Source organism: Astatotilapia calliptera, chromosome 23 (assembly GCF_900246225.1).
Source record: "Astatotilapia calliptera chromosome 23, fAstCal1.2, whole genome shotgun sequence".
NCBI classification, from domain to species: Eukaryota; Metazoa; Chordata; class Actinopteri; order Cichliformes; family Cichlidae; genus Astatotilapia; species Astatotilapia calliptera.
Genome location: NC_039323.1, coordinates 14,676,065 through 14,695,979, shown reverse-complemented (window position 1 = coordinate 14,695,979; position 19,915 = coordinate 14,676,065). Strand labels below are relative to the sequence as shown.

At 40.4% G+C, this 19,915-nt stretch overlaps 2 protein-coding genes across 5 annotated transcripts; one reads left to right on the top strand and one right to left on the bottom strand.

Moving 5' to 3' along the window:
• Positions 1–102: 102 nt before the first annotated feature.
• Positions 103–15,857, bottom strand: sec16b (SEC16 homolog B, endoplasmic reticulum export factor). Of its 4 annotated transcripts, none has more exons than XM_026159094.1 (26): positions 15,520–15,671; positions 15,242–15,316; positions 14,889–15,167; positions 14,558–14,646; positions 14,359–14,461; positions 12,427–12,629; positions 12,200–12,351; positions 10,308–10,369; positions 10,046–10,184; positions 9,687–9,917; positions 9,157–9,254; positions 6,908–6,989; positions 6,690–6,807; positions 6,501–6,612; positions 6,229–6,334; positions 5,452–5,589; positions 5,243–5,356; positions 3,535–3,610; positions 3,295–3,454; positions 3,019–3,182; positions 2,887–2,915; positions 2,624–2,731; positions 2,441–2,536; positions 2,248–2,362; positions 1,890–1,933; positions 103–1,499 (listed from the first exon to the last, which is right to left on the bottom strand). In XM_026159094.1, exons 3-25 carry the CDS (start codon positions 15,149–15,151, stop codon positions 1,917–1,919), a joined length of 2,775 nt encoding a protein of 924 aa, XP_026014879.1. In that variant the 5' UTR covers positions 15,152–15,167; positions 15,242–15,316; positions 15,520–15,671; the 3' UTR covers positions 103–1,499; positions 1,890–1,916. The 4 variants fall into 4 exon arrangements, with proteins under 4 accessions (XP_026014879.1, XP_026014882.1, XP_026014880.1 ...); XM_026159097.1 differs by having other exon boundaries at positions 2,441–2,533; XM_026159095.1 differs by lacking the exons at positions 15,242–15,316; positions 15,520–15,671 and adding an exon at positions 15,678–15,857.
• A 472-nt stretch (positions 15,858–16,329) lies between these two features.
• gadd45ab (growth arrest and DNA-damage-inducible, alpha, b) lies at positions 16,330–18,421 on the top strand. Its single transcript, XM_026160053.1, has 4 exons — positions 16,330–16,685; positions 16,990–17,091; positions 17,193–17,400; positions 17,605–18,421. Exons 1-4 carry the CDS (start codon positions 16,636–16,638, stop codon positions 17,716–17,718), a joined length of 474 nt encoding a protein of 157 aa, XP_026015838.1. The 5' UTR covers positions 16,330–16,635; the 3' UTR covers positions 17,719–18,421.
• The last annotated feature ends 1,494 nt before the right edge of the window (positions 18,422–19,915 follow it).

Below are 19,915 nucleotides of genomic sequence, written 5' to 3'. Positions count from 1 at the left end.
TCCAATTATCAAAATATGTAACTTTGTTCGAAATATATTAGGTTCTAGTATAGTCTCATCTGGATGCCATTTTAAGCAGTCTTTCATAAATCCACTCTGATAATTTGTATAGTGACACTTTATTGGCAGGACGTATGCCGTAGTTCACATGCTGCTCATCTGCATGTGTGTGTTTGTTTGTGCGTGTGTTGAATTCAAGGCCAGCGTGTGCCACTCATTCTTGGCTACTGCAGACTAATCGTAAAAGGAGACGGCACCTGCCGTGTTGTCACTTGCTCTACATTAATTGAGAGGAATTGCAGCTATTTCTTGGCAAGATGTAATTATTCAATATGTGACTATTAACATGACTGCAGATACAGCTTTTAATAATACTTTCCTCTGCTGCGAGAATCTGCTGAAAAGCTAGAGAATAAACACATTTCATGTGGTCGTATAGAGGTACAAAAACACAATACATTGAAACTTAAAGTCAAATGACTTAACAACATCCCAGTTACATCCAAACATGTTTACACGGTGACACAGAAATAAAAAAGGTCAATCTAAAATCAATTACAAGAGTATATATTACTGTTTTTTATATACAATTTAAAGAGCAGTGTGTAAAATCAACCTTTTATATGCTGAGCTCCATTTCATTACAAATAAGTCATCAGCACATAAACAGTTTGGTCCTGGAAGCGTCTGCTCTCTGGTGGGTGTAGAGGCTGTAAGAGGGTACTGGGTATTTGGCTGGTAGAGGTCTTCCCTGAGCTATCCTCCCCTCTCTCGCCATGTGGTATCATCAATCTTGGCAGTATGACAACATGAGAAGACACTATTCCAATTTTATTTTCAGCATTTATTTTCTGTCCCATGTGCAATTTAAAATACAACTGTTGCACTTTTCAGATGACAGAAAAGAATCAAGTACTGCCCATGATGTGGTACAGCTCTGCAAAGCTGGGCTACAAATTATGCTTAAAAAGCTTCTGTGACCACAGCATTTATTAGTGTGCGTCTTATTTCTGTTTTAAAACAGTGGTTGGAGCATAGATAATATAACTGCAGTGGTATATGTGTGTATATCTTTAAATATTTTCCACGCTTATATTTAGCTGGATATTTAATTGCAGCATATAGCACAGATGATCGTGGCATAGTGATCACAGTTACACCAACATTTTTTGCCACAGTAGAACTTCAGCCCCAGTGTTGCTGGCGTGATTGCTCTGAGTTAAGCTATCCCTTTCCCAAGATATGTACTGCGTCTGCTGGTAATTTCCCCTAAGTCAGCTTTTAGAACACACCTCAGCTGTTTTTGTCACTGCAATATGAGTTGATATCCAAGTCGATGCAGAGTATTCCTGTAACTAACAAGGAACATCATGGTTTGCAAGCTCTAGGATTTTAAAGGGCATTACTAAAAAAGAACTAGTGAGCGGTATGCATCTTACAGTACACGACATGTGGTGTGACATTGTGATATCCTCACTTTTGGTGCAAGACGCATGACCCTGCAAACAGAACATGTTTAGTTAATGTGAATCCGTAAAGAATTATAAAGAATCAATATGCTTATCTTTAACCTCCTAAGACCCGAACTCTTCCACGACATGCATTTTTAATTTCTCTTTGATATTTGGGCATATTGGGGCCAGATGAATGTAAAAACAAAGAATTACCTGATTTTTTTTTTTAACCTTATTTTTGTTTTTAAGAAAATTAAGAGCCACATCTGAGGATATTCATTTAAAATTTTGATAGAACAGTAGCAGTATAATGCCCTCGTAAGTGGATATCAGGCCCATGTAGAGCAAAATTGAGTATTTTAGTCTAAATAACCCAAAATGTGATGTCCACATATGTGGACGGCAGGTCCTAGGAGCTTAAGTAACGTCATTTACCTGTGACAGAGGTGAGTCTCACGGTTTCTAACCCAGCTGCTGGCCTATAGTGAAGACATGGGTATTTAAAGAAAATGCTCACATTTGTAGAGTTAAATGGAGGTAAAATGTCCTCAGTAACAGCCGACACACTTGCAATGTTTTAAGTTTCTGCACTAAAAAAAATCCAAGCGGTGTCCATCATGACTGTAATATATGAAACTGGACACGCTAGCTAAGACACTCATTGACCTCAGAACATACCATAAGAATGTGGAAGCTGACAACATGTTTATGTTGAAATCTATTATTAAAATAGTGATAAGTGACTAACACTGACACAGAGCCAGAATATTATGTAACTGATCACGTGACCCACCTGCTTTCCGTGAGAATGGATTAATCCCAGCAGTGGAAGACTGTGGTGGAAACGTGCCAGGAGGGATACTGGCAGGCGGTGGAGGAGGACAGACGTCAGCAGATGGCGAAAAGTCCTGTAACATACACAGCGATTAGTATCATTAAATGAAAACTGAGATCACATCTGAGCTCATAGTATGCTTGATACTTACTGTGTGAGCTGGGCCTCCCTGCTCTGAAGCCTCTTTTTGGACCACTTTAGGTTTTGACTTGAACCAGCCACTGAACCATCCTTTCTTTGTGTTCTGCTTTTAACACAGAACAAAGTGTGATGCATGTAAACTAATTCTAATGTCACTGAAAGCTGTGTGACATATGATAGGCAGCCCACCCACCTGTTTAGGAGGCTCAGTGGTGTCCTCAGAAGCTTTCAATCCTTGAGGGACAATCTGCTCGACTTGTCCCGGCTGACCGAAGTTCGTCTCAATCATCTGACCGTGTATCTTCAAAGGCAAATAAAGGCAAACATTTTAACTTATAAGCAGCACTAATCAATGCACAGCACAATACATTTGAATGTAATCTTTAAAATTATGCTTATGCGATAAATAAATCAAAGCGAAAAGTTGCCAGTGGAATATTAAAATGCATTTCTCACCATCCCTGCTCCAGAGGATGCTCCGGCCCCTGTAAAAGCAATAAAAAGAAAATGTCACACTGACTCACCGCGGGCCATAGTAAATACCCGAACAGAGAAGGGAATGATTGCTGTCTAACATTAGAGTCTCACCCTCTGCTATTGCTGGCAGATTATTTGGAGGACAATGTTGTGAGGCACTTTTGACTTCACCACTATCTGTGTTATGATAACTGAAGTTCTGGCTTGGAGCCACTGTGGGCACTGAGGGAATATAGGCCACTGTTACTGGTGTAGCCGGGCAGTGGGCCTGTGGCCTAGACAAAGAGGCAGAGAGAGATCAGTGACATAATAGACTCTGTCAGGACTCAGTTACACATATCAAGTAAGAGTGTTGTCTGTGTGAAAGAAAAAGTAAATGAGGCACACCAGTCCTGAGCTGCTCCCATGCCCCATGACCTCACTGCCATTTCCTCAGTGTCTCCTCCATCTTCATGCAATATGCTTTCTTGGTCCTCATGTCCTCTATAATAAAGGATTTCAGGCTCAGGACTCTGAATGCCGTGGCTCAAATCATCTAAATCTGATTCTGCATAGGGGAAAAAAAGCATTTTATTAAGGTATACTTCTGCTCTACAGTGTGAAAAAAGCTACACAATGCAAAGTTACCTGAGGGCATTTCATGTGACATAACAGTATTCCCAGGAGCTGGCTGGTATGCTTCAGTAGAGTCGACAGTTCCAGTCTAATAAAGATAACACCATATTAGTTACGGAGTTTAAGTTCCATTACAGCTATGTTAGCAGTGTGAGTTTGTACCGTGTACACTCCACAGATGCTAATATTTCCCAAGTACAACATTTACCATGTGATGAAATTAATTTGACAGTCATTTTGTTATAAAGCCAAAATGACAATAGTTAAAAAGAAGTGAAATATTGGTGGTGCTAGACGAAAGGAGCTAGAGCTGTCTTTGCAAAATTCAGAAGCAACCATTCAATATGTTCATCTTATGTCAAACTTGTCATCATAGGCTACAGTGCCTGGGATCCCTGCATGTCTGTACCAAATTTCATGGTAATCCATCCAATAGCTGCTGAGATATTTTAGTTCGCTCTACAGTAGAGGAGCAACCACCAGATGGGATAACATTACCAACTCTACTGACACAGTAACATGACTAAAAAAGCTTTGCTACACAACTGGCATAACCAATATTCAATACATTTTATAATGATTAATAATTATTATTTTTAGTAGCATAATCAGCCCTGAATGTTTACATAAATATGGAAACTGAAGCAATTTAAGGGACCATTTTTATTCCTTTAAAATCTATTAAAGTAGTTTTTTTTTCTTATTAATGAGTAAGTAAAGGGATTTGAAATGTAGAGAAAGATATAATGAAAATATTTAGCGGTCTATCATAAATGGCTGTGAGGCAGGATATGAACCCAATACGCTGGATTCAGGAAATGGAACATGAACTCAAAAAACAGCTCTAATGGTGAAGTCTTCAATTCACAGCTGTAACCAGGAATCAAAAACCTACGAATCTAGGGTAAAATTCAGAACAATGGAGCACATAACCGAGAGTAAAGCAGGAACCGCAGGAACCACAGAAAGCATGGAGCAGAGGAGCACATAACACTGAGAAAGGACAAAAAAGGGCAAGAGGAGACTTGAGTTATAAATACACACAAGGTACTTAGATAGATGGGAAACACCAGGGAACACAGCTGGAACTAATCAGGGAAATTAGACTCAGGAAAGTAAAACTGAACACTAAACACGTAGGGCAAAGGTTAACAAAATGAACCAGGAAATAACTAAGGGAGGCAGGAATACACAGAGACCCTAACCAAACCTAAACATGAAAAAACTAGATGTGAAATCAGAATTTTGAAATAAAATAAAAAGAAACCAAGAAACACTTTAATTTAAAAAAAAGGTATCCCGGACCCAGGGACCATGACACAACCATCAGAACAATGATGATTTGCGAGCCTAATTCATGAAACAACTTCCTACTACTTATTTTTATATCACAGGAACGCAACAGTAACTTATGTGTGCAAATAATACCACTGATATCTGAAAAAATATGCCTCACTTACCGTTTTGATTAGGTACCTCGTATCACTCCTGTTCAAGGTGTGATGAGGGAAAAATGTGCACAATAAAATCACAAGTCACTTGTGAGCAGTTGTGATTGCTGACAGTGCTGAACTGATGCTAAGCTAAATTAGAAACCCTCATATATCATACATTTCCTCCACGATTTAATTCTTCCTTGTACAGCAGTGACAACGGAGACATTTCCTCTCACACACAGGTAAACATAGTATGATGTGAAAAGACTGAAGAACCTGATCACCTGTAAACTGTGGTGCCTAGCACGTAGGTGCTTCAGCCAATCAGGTTCTTGCCCGTCTCTATGGAGCCCTGCTTCACTGAACTGACCCTCTGAGTATCTCAGTCTGTCTGACAGCTGCAAGAAAAACATACATACAGTATAACCATTGTGTCGTAATTGAACAGATCACTGATAGTTAGTCAGATGTGTAAGACAACCTGTAGGTTTACCTTGACGACTTCACCAGTCAGCACAAAGAAAGGCTCCTGATGCCTGAGGATCGCCTGTCCGACCACCTCACAATAATCAAAGGCCTGAGATGAAAGCCCACAGTCCAACAGACGATTGGCGTACAGGAACTTATACACCTGACCAAAATACAACAATAACCACAGTCATGCATTTATTGCAGATTTAATGGTAATGATTCCAAATATTTAAGTCTTTGCTAAGGGTTGTTTGATCTAATGCAGTGAGTCTAAAATAGTGTCCAGAGATACAAAAGATGGGCAAAGTTTTGCCGGCAATCTTTATCCTTCAAGATCAGGTCCTCTACCAGAGGTCTAGGACTTGAGGGTCCCAAGCAGTATCTTTGCTGTTCCTAGGACTGCGATCTTCTGGACAGAGATCTTGGAAGTTGTTCCTGGGATTTGCTGGAGCCTCTCAACTAGCTTGGGGGTCACTGCACCAAGTGCTCCAATTACCACTGTTACCTTCACCTTCCAGATGTTCTCAAGGACCATACATTGCAACAAAAAGATATTCTGATTCTGAATGAAATGTTAATGTATTATCTTCCTGTATTGAATCCAAACTAGAAACCTTTTGTTAAACTGTGTAAAAGTGTCTAATAAATTGATGGGGGGAAATGTATTCTATGTGCTAGTGGAGCTGTGTTATAATGGAAAAATGTTAGATGTTAGATGACACAGAGAATATTCGGTGCCTTTAAATTTGATATTTCCATTTGGTACACCATTAACACAAAAAATATAAGTAGCACCCACTTGAAAGGAGGGTATTGAAAAGCTTTTGTTCCCAAGAGTCTGGCAATACTCATATAGTTCAGTGCACTGGATGGCAGTGTTTGTGGCAAAGCACTCAAACAATTTCCTAGAGGAAATAAAAACAGACAAATTCAAAGCAAAGAGCTGACAGAAATTAAGATCAAAATAAGACATGCACGTGTTTCAGCAGAAAATTAAGCTTGTGCTGTCAGTATAACCAGATGAACAGCACTTGGACTGATGAATGGCAGCATGTCTGAATCACAGCTCACCTGTGGCTGCTGCCTAGAAGTGCCAGTCTCTCAGCCTTCTGTGTAAACACCCCGAAGGGAACACTGGCTGTCAAGTAGCACACATGGGCAGCATGTATGAGGCCTCTGGAGGCTGCACAGGGAAAAGCAACACACATCAGTTTGTATGTGTGTGCATGACAACCTGTCAGTCAGTCGGTGTATCAGTACCGAGTGTATCTCCCATGGTGACGATGGCCTTCTGTTGGATGGCTGGATCTCCTGTCTCATTGGAGAGCATAACAGCCAGATGGGGCCTCCAGTCTCCCCATTTTTCATTTCCACAGCACTGAGCACAGAAAATCACTATTAAACCTTAGTAATAAGATACAGGCTATAGCATAAGCTTGTCTTCATATAAGAGTTTTGTTAGGTTCTGGATATTTTACCGTGGCTGCAGCAGGAATTCTCCCAGAACGCAGCTGGAAGAGAGTCTGGAGGGGATCACTGGGCGTTAGCTGGCCTGTGAACCTGCCAACAGAGCAGCCTGTGTCACTGCACGTCTTAAGCAAGGCTTTACAAAAACAGGAACTATCCCATTTAAAGTGCATCTGTTCTGCTAGTATGCACACAAGTGAAACACCACACTGATAGCTCAGATTCTGCCCCTCTTGTCAATTACAAATCAAAATCAGTCTGCCTATCTGCCAGCCTTCTCCCCAGACATTCCTCTACTGACAACCTGCTGCTGGGCTGCTGAGACATACCACTTAGTCTGTACAAATAGTCTGTAAAAACTAGACTGGGTTACATGATAAATAGCTCACGGGAGTTTAATGAGAATATCTGTATTATAATGATTTCTGTTTATTACTGTTAATGAAAACTAAACAAAAAAGAAAACTAGAAATAAATGATTTTAATTACGAGGCTTTGGTACCGATTTTTAGTGTATGAGGGAAAGCCAACTGTTCTTCTCTAATACGTTTGGTGAACTTTTCAAACGTTTCCACTGACAAACAGCACCTATATTGTCATTAATTAGTTAGTAAATAAAAATGACAGTGAAACTAAAAAAACAACAAAAAAACTAAACATTTTGAAAACAATTAAAACCAACCAGCGCGGTTAGACACACACACTCTGAAACTCTGAAAAATAGCTGACGCTCAAATTAATTGAAACAAAAATATAAAACAAAAAAATTAATGCAATATGGTGCAAAAGCCAAACGGAGTATTTATGGCAAACTGAGTTTGTACAATTATAATGATCTTCAAAGTTAATATCAGGCATGAATATCTTTATTTTTCAAAACAACCTAAACCCCCTTAAGCAGCTTTCTCATAATTTCTTTAGGTAGTCTTCAGGAATACTTCTCCAGGCTTTTTGAGGGACACTCAAAGCTCTTCTTTGGAAGGTTGATGGCTTCTGCTTCATGACAGAACCTCCACTGTGTTTTCAGAATGGTGGTAGATACTCACTACAAGACTTGTTGCCACTGATTGTCAGTCCATGTTTTGATTAATTTAGCATAGTGGAATGGCTCATCCAGTGGGATCAATTCTAGGGAAGCTTCAGTAGATAGATCAAATGAAGTGACAGATGTAATTCTGAGGTACACTTTCAGCTCTTTGCTGGATTTCTCCCCCTATTTCTAAAGGATATTGCTTTCAGATGCTGCTTCATCTGCTGTAGATTTTAGGGCTGCTACACCTTATTTTATCCCCCCTTTGTCAAGTTTCCCGTTTTCATTTTTTAGGATATGTGCCAGGTTTTTGATTAAATGCTCTATAGGAATCACCTTGCTGGGACAAAAATATATTATATGCCTGTGAAACTGTGTTTTCTTCAGTGTCCTTTATAGATTCAACTACATAAATGGGAATAATTTAAACCTTTGCGACAGGCTGCTGGTGACAAAGTGATTAAAGAAATCATTTAAGATTGGTTATTTGCTAAGTTTTCTGCTATGTGTAGACACAAGACTGGTTCATCTCTTGAGTTCGGTGCCTTGTTATGTTTGAATGAGTCATAGGTCAGTGTTAAATGTGTTAAAAAGAAACAATCTCAAAAATGGACAGTTCAGGACCACGACTGGACTGAACTGGACTGAAAATGAGTGAAAAGCAGTCAATGTCCAACGAAAAAACTTTGAAAGACCTTCAGAAAGCCTGGAGAACTATTGCTCAAGACCACTCCAAGTCTAGTTTCCTGTTCTGGAAGCAGAATATGTAACCTCTACTTTTAAAAAGTAACCTTCTCATCACTACTCCTAATCTTAGCTGTCCTTGCGCCTAAAGGCAGGAAAGTCTGGGTACTCACTGTGATTGCTTTCAGCAAAAACAATCAGATCTCATTTTAAAATATTTCTATCTAGCATATCAGATCACTAAGGTACTGTTGGACAAATGAAAAACCTCTTGGGAGTGCTAGAGGAAGTTACTGGAACATCAAAGTTTCTATTTTTCATCCTCTGAGGATTTGAAAGTCCACATTTTGTGGAAATATATCAAATAATTTGAGTCTGGACCAAAATGGACCAACAGGAACATTTCTCACACTTCCTAGTAGTGCTAACGCAAGTGTGAAGGAAGCCATAAATATCTAAGTTTAGCAATTCTTGACAAATTACCACATAGAGCTGTGTGCTGATTTCTCTCAGCTGTCACGTCTCAGAGGCCATGAGTTTTCTCACCTGTTCAGTACAGTCATATAGGACCTGTTGTCCATTTTGCTGGCCAGAAAAAGTGCATGTCCCCACAGGCCGCTGGTCATAGCCGACTCCAGGGCCTCCTGAAAACCACATATGAAAGATAGAGACTGAGCTACAGTACACAGTACAGACTGATTAATATTTGATTATTTTATCCTGACTAAATGTGACTGACTAAATTCTTGCATATATACACATGAATTTAACTTGATTAGTTTCATTTTATGCTAATTTATATATTTACTCCAGAGCATCCCAGAGGAAACATTGTAAATTTGCATTCATTATACAATATCATATTACCTGTTGCTCTAAAGAGGTCTCTATAATGTTTCACGCAAAATCAAACATTAGAGAAAAGTGCAGAGGATTAAAACTAAAATCATGTCTCATGGTCACATTAATTTATCTTGGCTCTGTGCAGTGGGCCTGACGTCTTTTGAAGCCACTAGAGTTAAATGCTAGACTTGTCAGCAGCTGTTAAAAAGCTAATTCAAGGTGAATGTGGAGACCTTCTTTCTTCCAGCCAGCAGTAGTTGAGTGTAGGTCTGCAGGCCCTTCTCAGAGTTCTCTGAGCTAAAGCTGCTCCGGTTTCCTGTGAGCAGGTCGTCTCCTTTGCAAGGTGGTGCTTCAGCAGTTGTATCCTCATTGAAGTCAATAAGCGTGGGGGCATCTGATGGGCAGCTTCCATCTGAATGTGAGTCCTGCATCAGCAACTCTGCGATATCTGACCCGACTATTTGCTGAAATACCAAAATACAGTGACAACTGTATCAAAAATAATCACAATAATTGCCCTGATGTCTCTCTGATGGCAATGTGATCCCTCTACATACTGTGTAATGCCAACACATAATCTTACTCCACTTACTCCATTCTGTCTGCAGAGCAATATCAGAATATTCCACAAAAGGGCAGCAGAGCTTTTATCTTGCAGTTTGTTGTCCCTCGTGCAGGCGCCTGCCATCTGGTGGGCAAACTCTATAGCATCCACTTTGTGCAAATCCTCCCTTCAGTAAAATATACATAACATTCAAACATGGAAGTCTCACAAGTCTAATAATAATCCTAGATCTGGCATACAGCTGAATGCAGTTTGTTATTGTCAGAATTACAAAACCAAAGACTATTACCTGGTTAAAGGCCCTGGGAAGCTTCTCATTTCATGCTGCTCCTGTGTCTCACTTAGAATAACCTATGTACATTTAAAGACAAAAATAATGTCTTGAAACCTTACTGGAAACATTACTGCTAATGTTTTATTGTAAGGGCCAATTTACTCTCCTGTAGCTGTAAATTATAAAGGTATTTCTAAAACAAAAATAAAATAAAAGCCCATTTCTGCAAGATTTACTATTTAGTACAGAAAACTGGATAGTATTAACTACTGTAGTTACTAACGTACCTAGTGGTTATATTTAAGATTATAAGGTGTCAGTCTGCTGAACCAGAACCCCAATACAGGAAGTCTGGATCAGCCCTCTGTGTTAAAAAAAAGAAAAACGAAAAAAAGTCCAGCCTCTGACCCCGAGTATTACCCAGCAGGCTAAATTTCATGGGGAAGCGTTTAACTGTTTGTAGACTCATATCCACTGTTTTACTATAACTTTTAGTAAAAATTAAAATTAAAATTAAAAATTAAAAAATTAAAACACTAGAGGTATTTGAAGAGAAAAATCCTCCATCAAGACTTATTCTCCCATGTGCAGTTTCAAAACATGGATTTATACTGATACTGACAGCAGACAAAACAGAACTAAAACCATGGTGGACAAAATGTGCCACATCGAGTAGAAATATAAAACATATATTTGTAGCTACTGAGTAGTGGAAAACTTAAAACCAATGTGCAGGAAAGACCTCAACAAATCAATATTCACCAATTAATAACCCTAACTACTCTGTGACATAAATATTTTCAAACTCAAAGAGTTTTTAGGTTTCCAAGAAACCATTATACATGCTGTGTTACACGTTTCAGGGGAATACAAAGCAACAACAGAAAAAATAATGTATTCTGTATTAGGGCTGTGCAATATGACCAAAATATCATATCCTTATATTAAGACATCTACCGTCCGATAACGATATAAATCACAAAAATGTAACATTTTCTGTAAATTCTGTGAATCTCGGGCAGCTCGACTTGCGTTAAGTGTTTCCAGCTGCGCGTAGTGTACCTGGAGTTGAGTGTTTTAAGAAACTATACATTTTTAGACATAAGTTGTAACGGCCGCCGTTTTCTTTGTGAGTATTTATTACACAGCGTGCTGCGGGGAAAAGCCTGTTCTAACGTTTGAGTCTAAGGTTTATTTTTTAGCACCTGACGGCTCTTTTTTTGCTTCTCATCCGTAAACACTCTGCATCCTTCACGTGATTCAGTTTATTTTGAAAAGTCTCAACAGGATCTTGAGCTTTATTGTGAAAGGCTTATGTGGACCAAGCGGACACGCGATGGTGTTACCGTCGTTGTTGCTAACGACAAGGCATAAAAACAAACGCTTGTCTGTCTGTAGTGTGGTTATATTAAATGTAAGAGAAAGAGAGAACTTTAAGAAATTAATATAGCCACTACAGTGACCATCAAAACGATGAAAAAAATATTGCCATAAACAGTTTATTTTGCGACACCACGAAACAAACAGTAGCGTAAAATGAAACATAGACATTTTTATATCGTCATCCGATATATATCGGTATATCGAACAGCCCTATTCTGTATGTATTTATTTATTTTATTTGTTATGGACCCATGTGTTTCTTTAATAAAGGGAAATTAAATTAAACAAATGACAATGCATGAAATATTAATGTTAATGGCTTAATTATCACTGACATGAGCAAAATAATTGTGGATTTGTGAAATCCTTTCCAACAGACCCAAATCAATCCTATTAGTCTGACTATAGTATACCTTTAGGACCCTTAAGGTCCATGAGAGTGCTATAATTTTCATCTGGTAAAAGATTAGTAGTATCCTCCATGAAAATCGGTTGCTTTTTTTAAACAACTTGACTGAACCTACCTCCAGACTGTGGATTTCCAGGTGGCTGACATTCTCCTGTGCTGACAAGCCTGTAGTGACCCGAATCAGTTGACCCGCAGGCCCAAAACTGATAACAGCATGAGGGATCGAGTACTTCAGAGGAGCTGACATCTGATGCACATGTGCTTGGTCTGAGAAAATACAAAGCTTTAAAAAAAGAGGCATAAGCAGAGACAATGTGGACGTGAGAGGAACTGCGTGCTCACCTCCATAGGGTTGAGGGGCAGCATCACTGTGTTCGGCTCCATTCATGTACTGACTCAGCTCATAGCTGCTGGAAGATAACCCTGAGTTTTTGGAGCTTTCTAATGTCCCAAGGTAAAAAGAGGAAATCTCTTCATTGTCTCTGGAGGGATTGTCCTCAAAGTCATTGAGGTAATGCTGAGAGCTGTCTCTCACCTGGTTGTACCTGAAAGAAATGCATTTTCATGTGCATTGCTTTCTTCTTCACTGCGAGAACACATAGCAGTTAAGTCTATGCTGTATTCGTGTGACTTTCTTATTTATTTTTACCAGTGAAACCAATATAACATCTCCACATTCACAAATATACATTTCTGACATTCAAAAACAAAACAAAAACAAATCAGCGACCAATATAGCCACCTTTCTTTGCAAGGACACTCAAAAGCCTGCCATCCATGGATTCTGTCAGTGTTTTGATCTGTTCACCATCAACATTGCGTGCAGCAGCAACCACAGCCTCCCAGACACTGTTCAGAGAGGTGTACTGTTTTCCCTCCTTGTAAATCTGACATTTGATGATGGACCACAGGTTCTCAATGGGGTTCAGATCAGGTGAACAAGGAGGCCATGTCATTAGTTTTTCTTCTTTTATACCCTTTCTTGCCAGCCAGGCTGTGGAGTACTTGGACGCGTGTGATGGAGCATTGTCCTGCATGAAAATCACGTTTTTCTTGAAGGATGCAGACTTCTTCCTGTACCACTGCTTGAAGAAGGGGTCTTCCAGAAACTGGCAGTAGGACTGGGAGTTGAGCTTGACTCCATCCTCAACCCGAAAAGGCCCCACAAGCTCATCTTTGATGATACCAGCCCAAACCAGTACTCCACCTCCACCTTGCTGGCGTCTGAGTCGGACTGGAGCTCTCTGCCCTTTACCAATCCAGCCACGGGCCCATCCATCTGGCCCATCAAGACTCACTCTCATTTCATCAGTCCATAAAACCTTAGAAAAACCAGTCTTGAGATATTTCTTGGCCCAGTCTTGACGTTTCAGCTTGTGTGTCTTGTTCAGTGGTGGTCGTCTTTCAGCCTTTCTTACCTTGGCCATGTCTCTGAGTATTGCACACCTTGTGCTTTTGGGCACTCCAGTGATGTTGCAGCTCTGAAATATGGCCAAACTGGTGGCAAGTGGCATCTTGGCAGCTGCACGCTTGACTTTTCTCAGTTCATGGGCAGTTATTTTGCGCCTTGGTTTTTCCACACGCTTCTTGCGACCCTGTTGACTATTTTGAATGAAACGCTTGATTGTTTGATGATCACGCTTCAGAAGCTCTGCAATTTTGAGACTGCTGCATCCCTCTGCAAGATATCTCACTATTTTTGACTTTTCTGAGCCTGTCAAGTCCTTCTTTTGACCCATTTTGCCAAAGGAAAGGACGTTGCCTAATAATTATGCAATCCTGATATAGGGTGTTGATGTCATTAGACCACACCCCTTCTCATTACAGAGATGCACATCACCTAATATGCTTAATTGGTAGTAGGCTTTCGAGCCTATACAGCTTGGAGTAAGACAACATGCATGAAGAGGATGATGTGGACAAAATACTCATTTGCCTAATAATTCTGCACTCCCTGTACTTGCCTGTTTGTTGATTTCTTGTGTACACATTCTCCTCTAGCTTATTTCTACACTCACTCTTGATCAAGAGTGACCATCTATCACCACAACATATTATACTGAAACCCCAACATTATAGGTTTTCTTTTACTTTTTATTGTTTCTTCTTTTTTGTTTTTATTAAACCCTCCATACAAACTTTGTAGTGCTAGAGAACCGTTTAACCTGTCAACATTTCTGGATGTACCTCTCTCTTTTGTGCAGGTATCATTTTCACAGTATCATCAGATAGCAAAGGCACTGGCTTTGATAGAAGTAGAGTGCACTGACCCACCTGTACTCCTGAGCATTCACGCTTCCTAGTTGTTCTTGGTTGTGTGCCCTGTCATGGTACCGATCTGCTCTCCATGGTTCTTGAGGACCCCACTGGCCACCATCTTAAAAAACAGCGTTACACATCATCCATCTCTCTTATACAGAGAGTAGAAGATAACTTTAAAAAAAAAAAGCTTGGCTGTTTTGTATCACTACACCTTGTCGTCCATGCTGCCCTCTGTAGTCATAACAACCATAGCTGTCTCTGTAGTCCCAGTGGCTGTAAGGTGGATAGTCATAACCATGCCTGAAAATAAAGGAGAATCTTAATGAAGTCATTACATTTCCATCATCTGTGATGCACTGCATATCCCAGCATGCACTGTTAGCAAGGACAGAAAGCTACACTAAGCTCAGTGTTGGAACCAGGCTTCTTTTACCAACTGTTGTGCAACTTTTATCCTACATTGCATTCACAAACACACTAATAATACCCAAATAATAACTCCAGCTTAGTAGCCAGTTGGGGTCACTAGTAACTGTACAAACCTGGACAGAGGTCTTTGGTGCTCAGGTCCATACCCATACTGATACTGCTGACTGTTGTATGGATAAAAGTCAGGTGTAGGCAGAGGGAAATGAACATTGTAACGGGCATCAGGATGGCCCCAGTGCCTGTCCCTCTCTCTGAGGTCCGGAGGTGGATAGAGCTGGTCCCTTTCCTGCTGAGAGTGGCTGGTGTATCCCTCTCTGTCTTTTGTTCTGTGGGAATGACGGCCTGAGTCCGGCCAGTAGTGACCTCTGTGATCCATGATGACCCTTTAACACCTGCGGTAAAAAATGGGAAATGTCTGCAATCATTAATTCGCAGGAAGAAAGTTGCAAACGTTTGTTATACTTACAGCTCACACATCCCAGCCACAGTCAAAGTACATCCACAAATGCCACATCACTCCATGGGAAACTCACAACATGAGCTGATAACAAATCGGTATGATAACAAGAGGATAAAGTTCACAAAATACTGTGACCCATAAAAAATGTCGTCTCGGTGCTCTGGAGGTGAAATCAGAGTAAATCCAAGTGCGAGGAATATATATATATATATATATATATATATATATATATTAGCATAGCATAGTTACATATTAAACAGATTAAAAATCACACATGAGCGCACATTCCTTGATCGCCGTCGTGTTTGCATTGTGTATCTCAGTGATCTGAAGGTAAACAGTGGAGCACGCCCTGAAGAGTTTGACAGCTGCTGTTCCAGGGGGCTGTAAAAGAGGAAATCACGCTCATCCTCGGGATAATCACAATAAAAACTAAACTGACCTTCTGGTCTACGTCAGCACAACATGACAAACCGTGCCTTCGACTGTAGGTTGCATGTGCAGAAAAAAGCGCAACTTGCCACGTTGCCGGTAGGCAGGATGCAGATGACGGTCAGCTGGTCTCCGATCAGATTTAGTTTTCGAGACAGCGAAAGCGTCAGAGCCCAACGTTTTTTCACAGTTTAAAAAAAAAGTACACATTACTTACCAGCAGAGGCGCTATATCCCACATTTCCTTTCATTCAAGTCATATATTTACATCTTCCATCACATGGTGCTGCAGATGTGTAGGCTGCACATCCATGACGCGAATCTCGCGCTCTATCACACCCCGTTTGATTGCGATCTGGTGACTGTGGTGGTCATTAAAGTGCGGTGAACTTACTGTCATGTTCAAGAAACCATTGTAAAATTATTAGACATTTTTATATTGAAGCCAGAAACTACTTTGCACCGTAAAACGAAATCACTAAAGGTTAATGTTTTAAATCTGTATTTGTAAAAACACATGAATGCATTTGGGGTCTATTTGTTAAAATGAATATTTACTGGGGATTTTTTTTTTTTTTTTTTTTGCAAATGTTCATAGAAGCTATGACATGTTACTTTGTTTCACCGTGTGGAAGTGAAATAAAATGTTTGGTTAGTTGCTGTAATTCTGAAAATGCCTCGTGATTACTGACGAATTGGTTTTACTATATTTCCAGAAACTAGTTCTGATTATTCTCATATTAGTCATTGTCCTGTTATGGCCACGGGATGTCGCTTTCTTCTAAGCACAGGTTCAATGTGAATCACGTGACCAGTCATCCACAACTGGGTAGGCTTTATGCAAATGAGTTCTGCGTACACAGGATTTTTACTACTGGAACCCGGACGCTCCGAGCACAGCGAGAGTCTCACTAGACAACAGAGGACGCACAGATTCCGCTCTGGACATTATACCAAGACCCGGTTGGATGTGCAATATGACTTTTGAAGATACCAGTGGAGATAATTCAACAGAAAGGTTAGCTTTGCGTTGAACTCTGCATTTTCCTTTAATTTAATTGTTTTTAATACGAATTTAGAAACTTTTTGTTAGAATTATTGGTTTGCAGATATAATTGCACACTGCCCTTTGTGACCGACATTCAGCCCTATTATATTGAGCCGTCCCCCGGTTCTTGCATTTGTATCACACATGCAACGTTACATCACGAGCTGGCATTCACATGTCACGTGAACGGCGTTAGATGGAAAATTGGGGCATCAAATCTTAAACTAACAGCCTCTCTGATCATGCGCGTTCTGTTAAACTTTTGTTTCTTTAGAATGGACTCGGTGGCTACAGCGTTAGAGGAGGTCCTGAGCTCTGCATTGCCTCAGGGTTGCATCACTGTCGGAGTTTATGAAGCAGCAAAGTCACTCAATGTGTAAGTTGATAGTAAGCTCGCTACTGCCGCACTATGAAAAACTAGCTGGGATGAGCATGAAGTAGTAATGTTTGCTTTATCTTTTTCCTCATTGCTTTTAGGGATCCAGACAATGTGGTGTTGTGTCTACTGGCCACAGATGATGAGGAGGATGTGGCTCTGCAGATTCACTTTACCTTGATACAGGCATTCTGCTGCGAGAATGACATCAACATCCTGCGTGTGAGCAACATGAGGCGTCTGGCAGAGATACTCGGCGGAGTGAAGCCTGGAGGAGAGCCAATGGACTTACACTGTGTTCTAGTTACTGTAAGTACTGTTACTCACGTCCGTGTAGTTTAAACCTTGGGAATATTGCTCATTTCCTTTTGAGCAATCAAATGTACCTGGGGTTTATTGCTTCTCGTTTCTGCTGTCAGCACTTGGGAGTTGGCATCAGTTATGCAATCTGAATTATTATTTGCACGTTTCATAAAAGAACAGATGGTAACCGCTTTGCTCTTTCCTGTGCAGAATCCGCAGTCATCCCCGTGGAAGGACCCTGCACTGAGCAAGTTGAACAGATTCTGCAGAGACTGCCGGTGTTTGGATCAGTGGGTGCCTGTTATCAACCTTCCTGACCGATGAAGCTGCTTGGAATATAAATGTATTGTGTGCAATGGGGAAAAAGTAACTGCCTAAGGCCTGTGTTAATGTCTGTGTTGGACTTGATTGGAAAGCGCCCCAGAGAGAGAGAAGTGGAGAGGGAGCGACGGGAGAGTTAGGAGAAGGAAGGGGGGGGAAAAAGAGCACAAGCGTTCCAACAAATTTACCAGGTCAGGGTGAACTTGTGGGCCAAGGAAGAGTGACTCAGCTGTCTGGGTTCCCGGATTTTAACGTATGACTGCGCCTTTCTCTGCCGAGAAAGAATAATTTTCGAGGAAACTGAATCATGTGAGCATGGAGCACACGTGGTGCCGAGCACAGGCGCATGGACTGGGGGAAAAGCCGACAGAGTGTCTCAGCTGACAAGACTCCAGGAACTGGACCACAACAGAGTGGATCAGTCAGCTGTCAGCTTGAAAAACTCCTCATGAAAATTTGACCAAATTGACTCAGCATTTCTTCAAGAGAACATTTACTTAATCTTATTTAAAAACTTGTCACTTTGATAACTCTGATAACTCAAAAGGGAAAGTTTTCACAGTTTATTATTATTATTATTATTATTATGGACAATACAATGTTTGTCCGGTAACTTGTTATGTTATTAATTTAAAAAGTTATATTTATTGTGCATAGTTGAAAAGATTGTGCCTTGAAAATTTGAATAAAATAACATTTAAAAACAGTTCTCAGATGGGTTTTGCTTTACCTTTTCAGCAACTACTCCATCCGTGCACTTTTAGAAAATCATGCATGAATTTCCTGACATTTGGAGTTTGTTGTTACATGTCACAAGGGAAGTGACTCGTTTATTTATTTACTTGACATATGCTTTCGCTTTTCTTTTCTTTTGCATTTCAGCATAAAGCCAACCTGTTTAGGAGGGTGTACAACAAAGACAGAAGTGGAGTAGCTAACGTGTTTTTGGTAATCCACATGGTCTGAGAAGGAACTAGAGTTGTGCACCTCATCTGGGCTTTGTTTCCCAGCTTGAGGGGGGGAAAAAAAAATCTAGCCTGTGGCAGAAAAATGGACAACTACAAGTCTTTTCAGACCAGATTAGCTGGCTTTGAAATGTGCTGCAGGCATTAGGTTTCTTGAAATAAAGTTTACTCCTGCATGGGAACCCTAGTAAACGTTGACCTTTTGCACATCTTGGAGATCTTATTACACAGAGGGGTGGAGAATTCCCATTGTAGTCAAATCTAAGTGGGATGGGGCTCATTGTGACAGCTCCTTCTTCACACCCCTCTGCATTCACGCAATCAGTGCTAAATTTACTGCTGAGAGAATTAAAAATAGCAGTGAGGCATGAAAAAAAAAATGTTGAAGACCCCTTTCAGGCTGTAAAAAGAGAAAACCAGAACTTATGGTGCTTGCACAGAGTTAGAAAGGACAAAGGTTTCCACACAGAGCGTCACGAGACAAAGGATGCATGAGTCAGGGCTATTCAGCTCTATTGCTAGAGCTGTACAGTACTTTAGCTTTATGCCTAAAAATAGCCACATGAATAGAGGCATACCCTCTGACCACTGGCAATAATAGTTCTTGTAATTAACATGCAGTGTACGCACAGAGACTGACCCACTGAAGAGATGTCAGTTTGCAGGCAGGGATATCACAAAGACAACATTCCTGTCAAGCGGAGGGCTAACAGATGGGGAGGGAAAACTGGGTCAAAAAGGGACTGGAAGACTGAGGAGGATTGTGGGGTATGACAGAAGCTACACGGTCTGTGGTTGTCTTAAACTGACCGCAATAAACAAGAAAATTTTGCAAATCTGATAAACTGTATAGAAGTCTGTACATGTAAATAACGTTAACCTTGATAGAATTTTTAGATCTGAAGAGGTTTTTTAGGTTGTTAAACAATATCAGAAATAGTAGAGTCTGATCTGTATGACATGACACCTCCTGAAAATCAGTTTGATCACTGAAAGGCCTTCCTGACACTGAGGGAGGAGCTTCTAAAAGTAGGTGAGATAATGGAGATAGTGGATTATTGGCTTATCCCAGGGCTTCTTCATTACCAGGTAACACTATCACTGCAAATGATGCTGCTACAAAAGCCAGCCATGTAAGTCATCTGACTCGAGTGGGGATTACATGAATGTGGGCCAACAAATATGGCCTGACCTGATTGTGGATGTAACATCGCACCTGAGAAGACTGAGACAGG

Excerpts from the sequence above, each read along its gene's own strand:
- gadd45ab (XM_026160053.1), top strand. The coding sequence starts at position 16,636 with ATGTGCAATATGACTTTTGAAGATACCAGTGGAGATAATTCAACAGAA. Across the intron at positions 16,686-16,989 it reads GGAGATAATTCAACAGAAAG|AATGGACTCGGTGGCTACAG; the intron begins GTTAGCTTTGCG and ends TTGTTTCTTTAG. Across the intron at positions 17,092-17,192 it reads GCAGCAAAGTCACTCAATGT|GGATCCAGACAATGTGGTGT; the intron begins GTAAGTTGATAG and ends CATTGCTTTTAG.
- sec16b (XM_026159095.1), bottom strand. The coding sequence starts at position 15,151 with ATGGATCACAGAGGTCACTACTGGCCGGACTCAGGCCGTCATTCCCAC. Across the intron at positions 9,918-10,045 it reads TGCTCTGCAGACAGAATGGA|CAAATAGTCGGGTCAGATAT; the intron begins GTAAGTGGAGTA and ends TTGGTATTTCAG. Across the intron at positions 2,537-2,623 it reads CCACTGAGCCTCCTAAACAG|CAGAACACAAAGAAAGGATG; the intron begins GTGGGTGGGCTG and ends CTGTGTTAAAAG.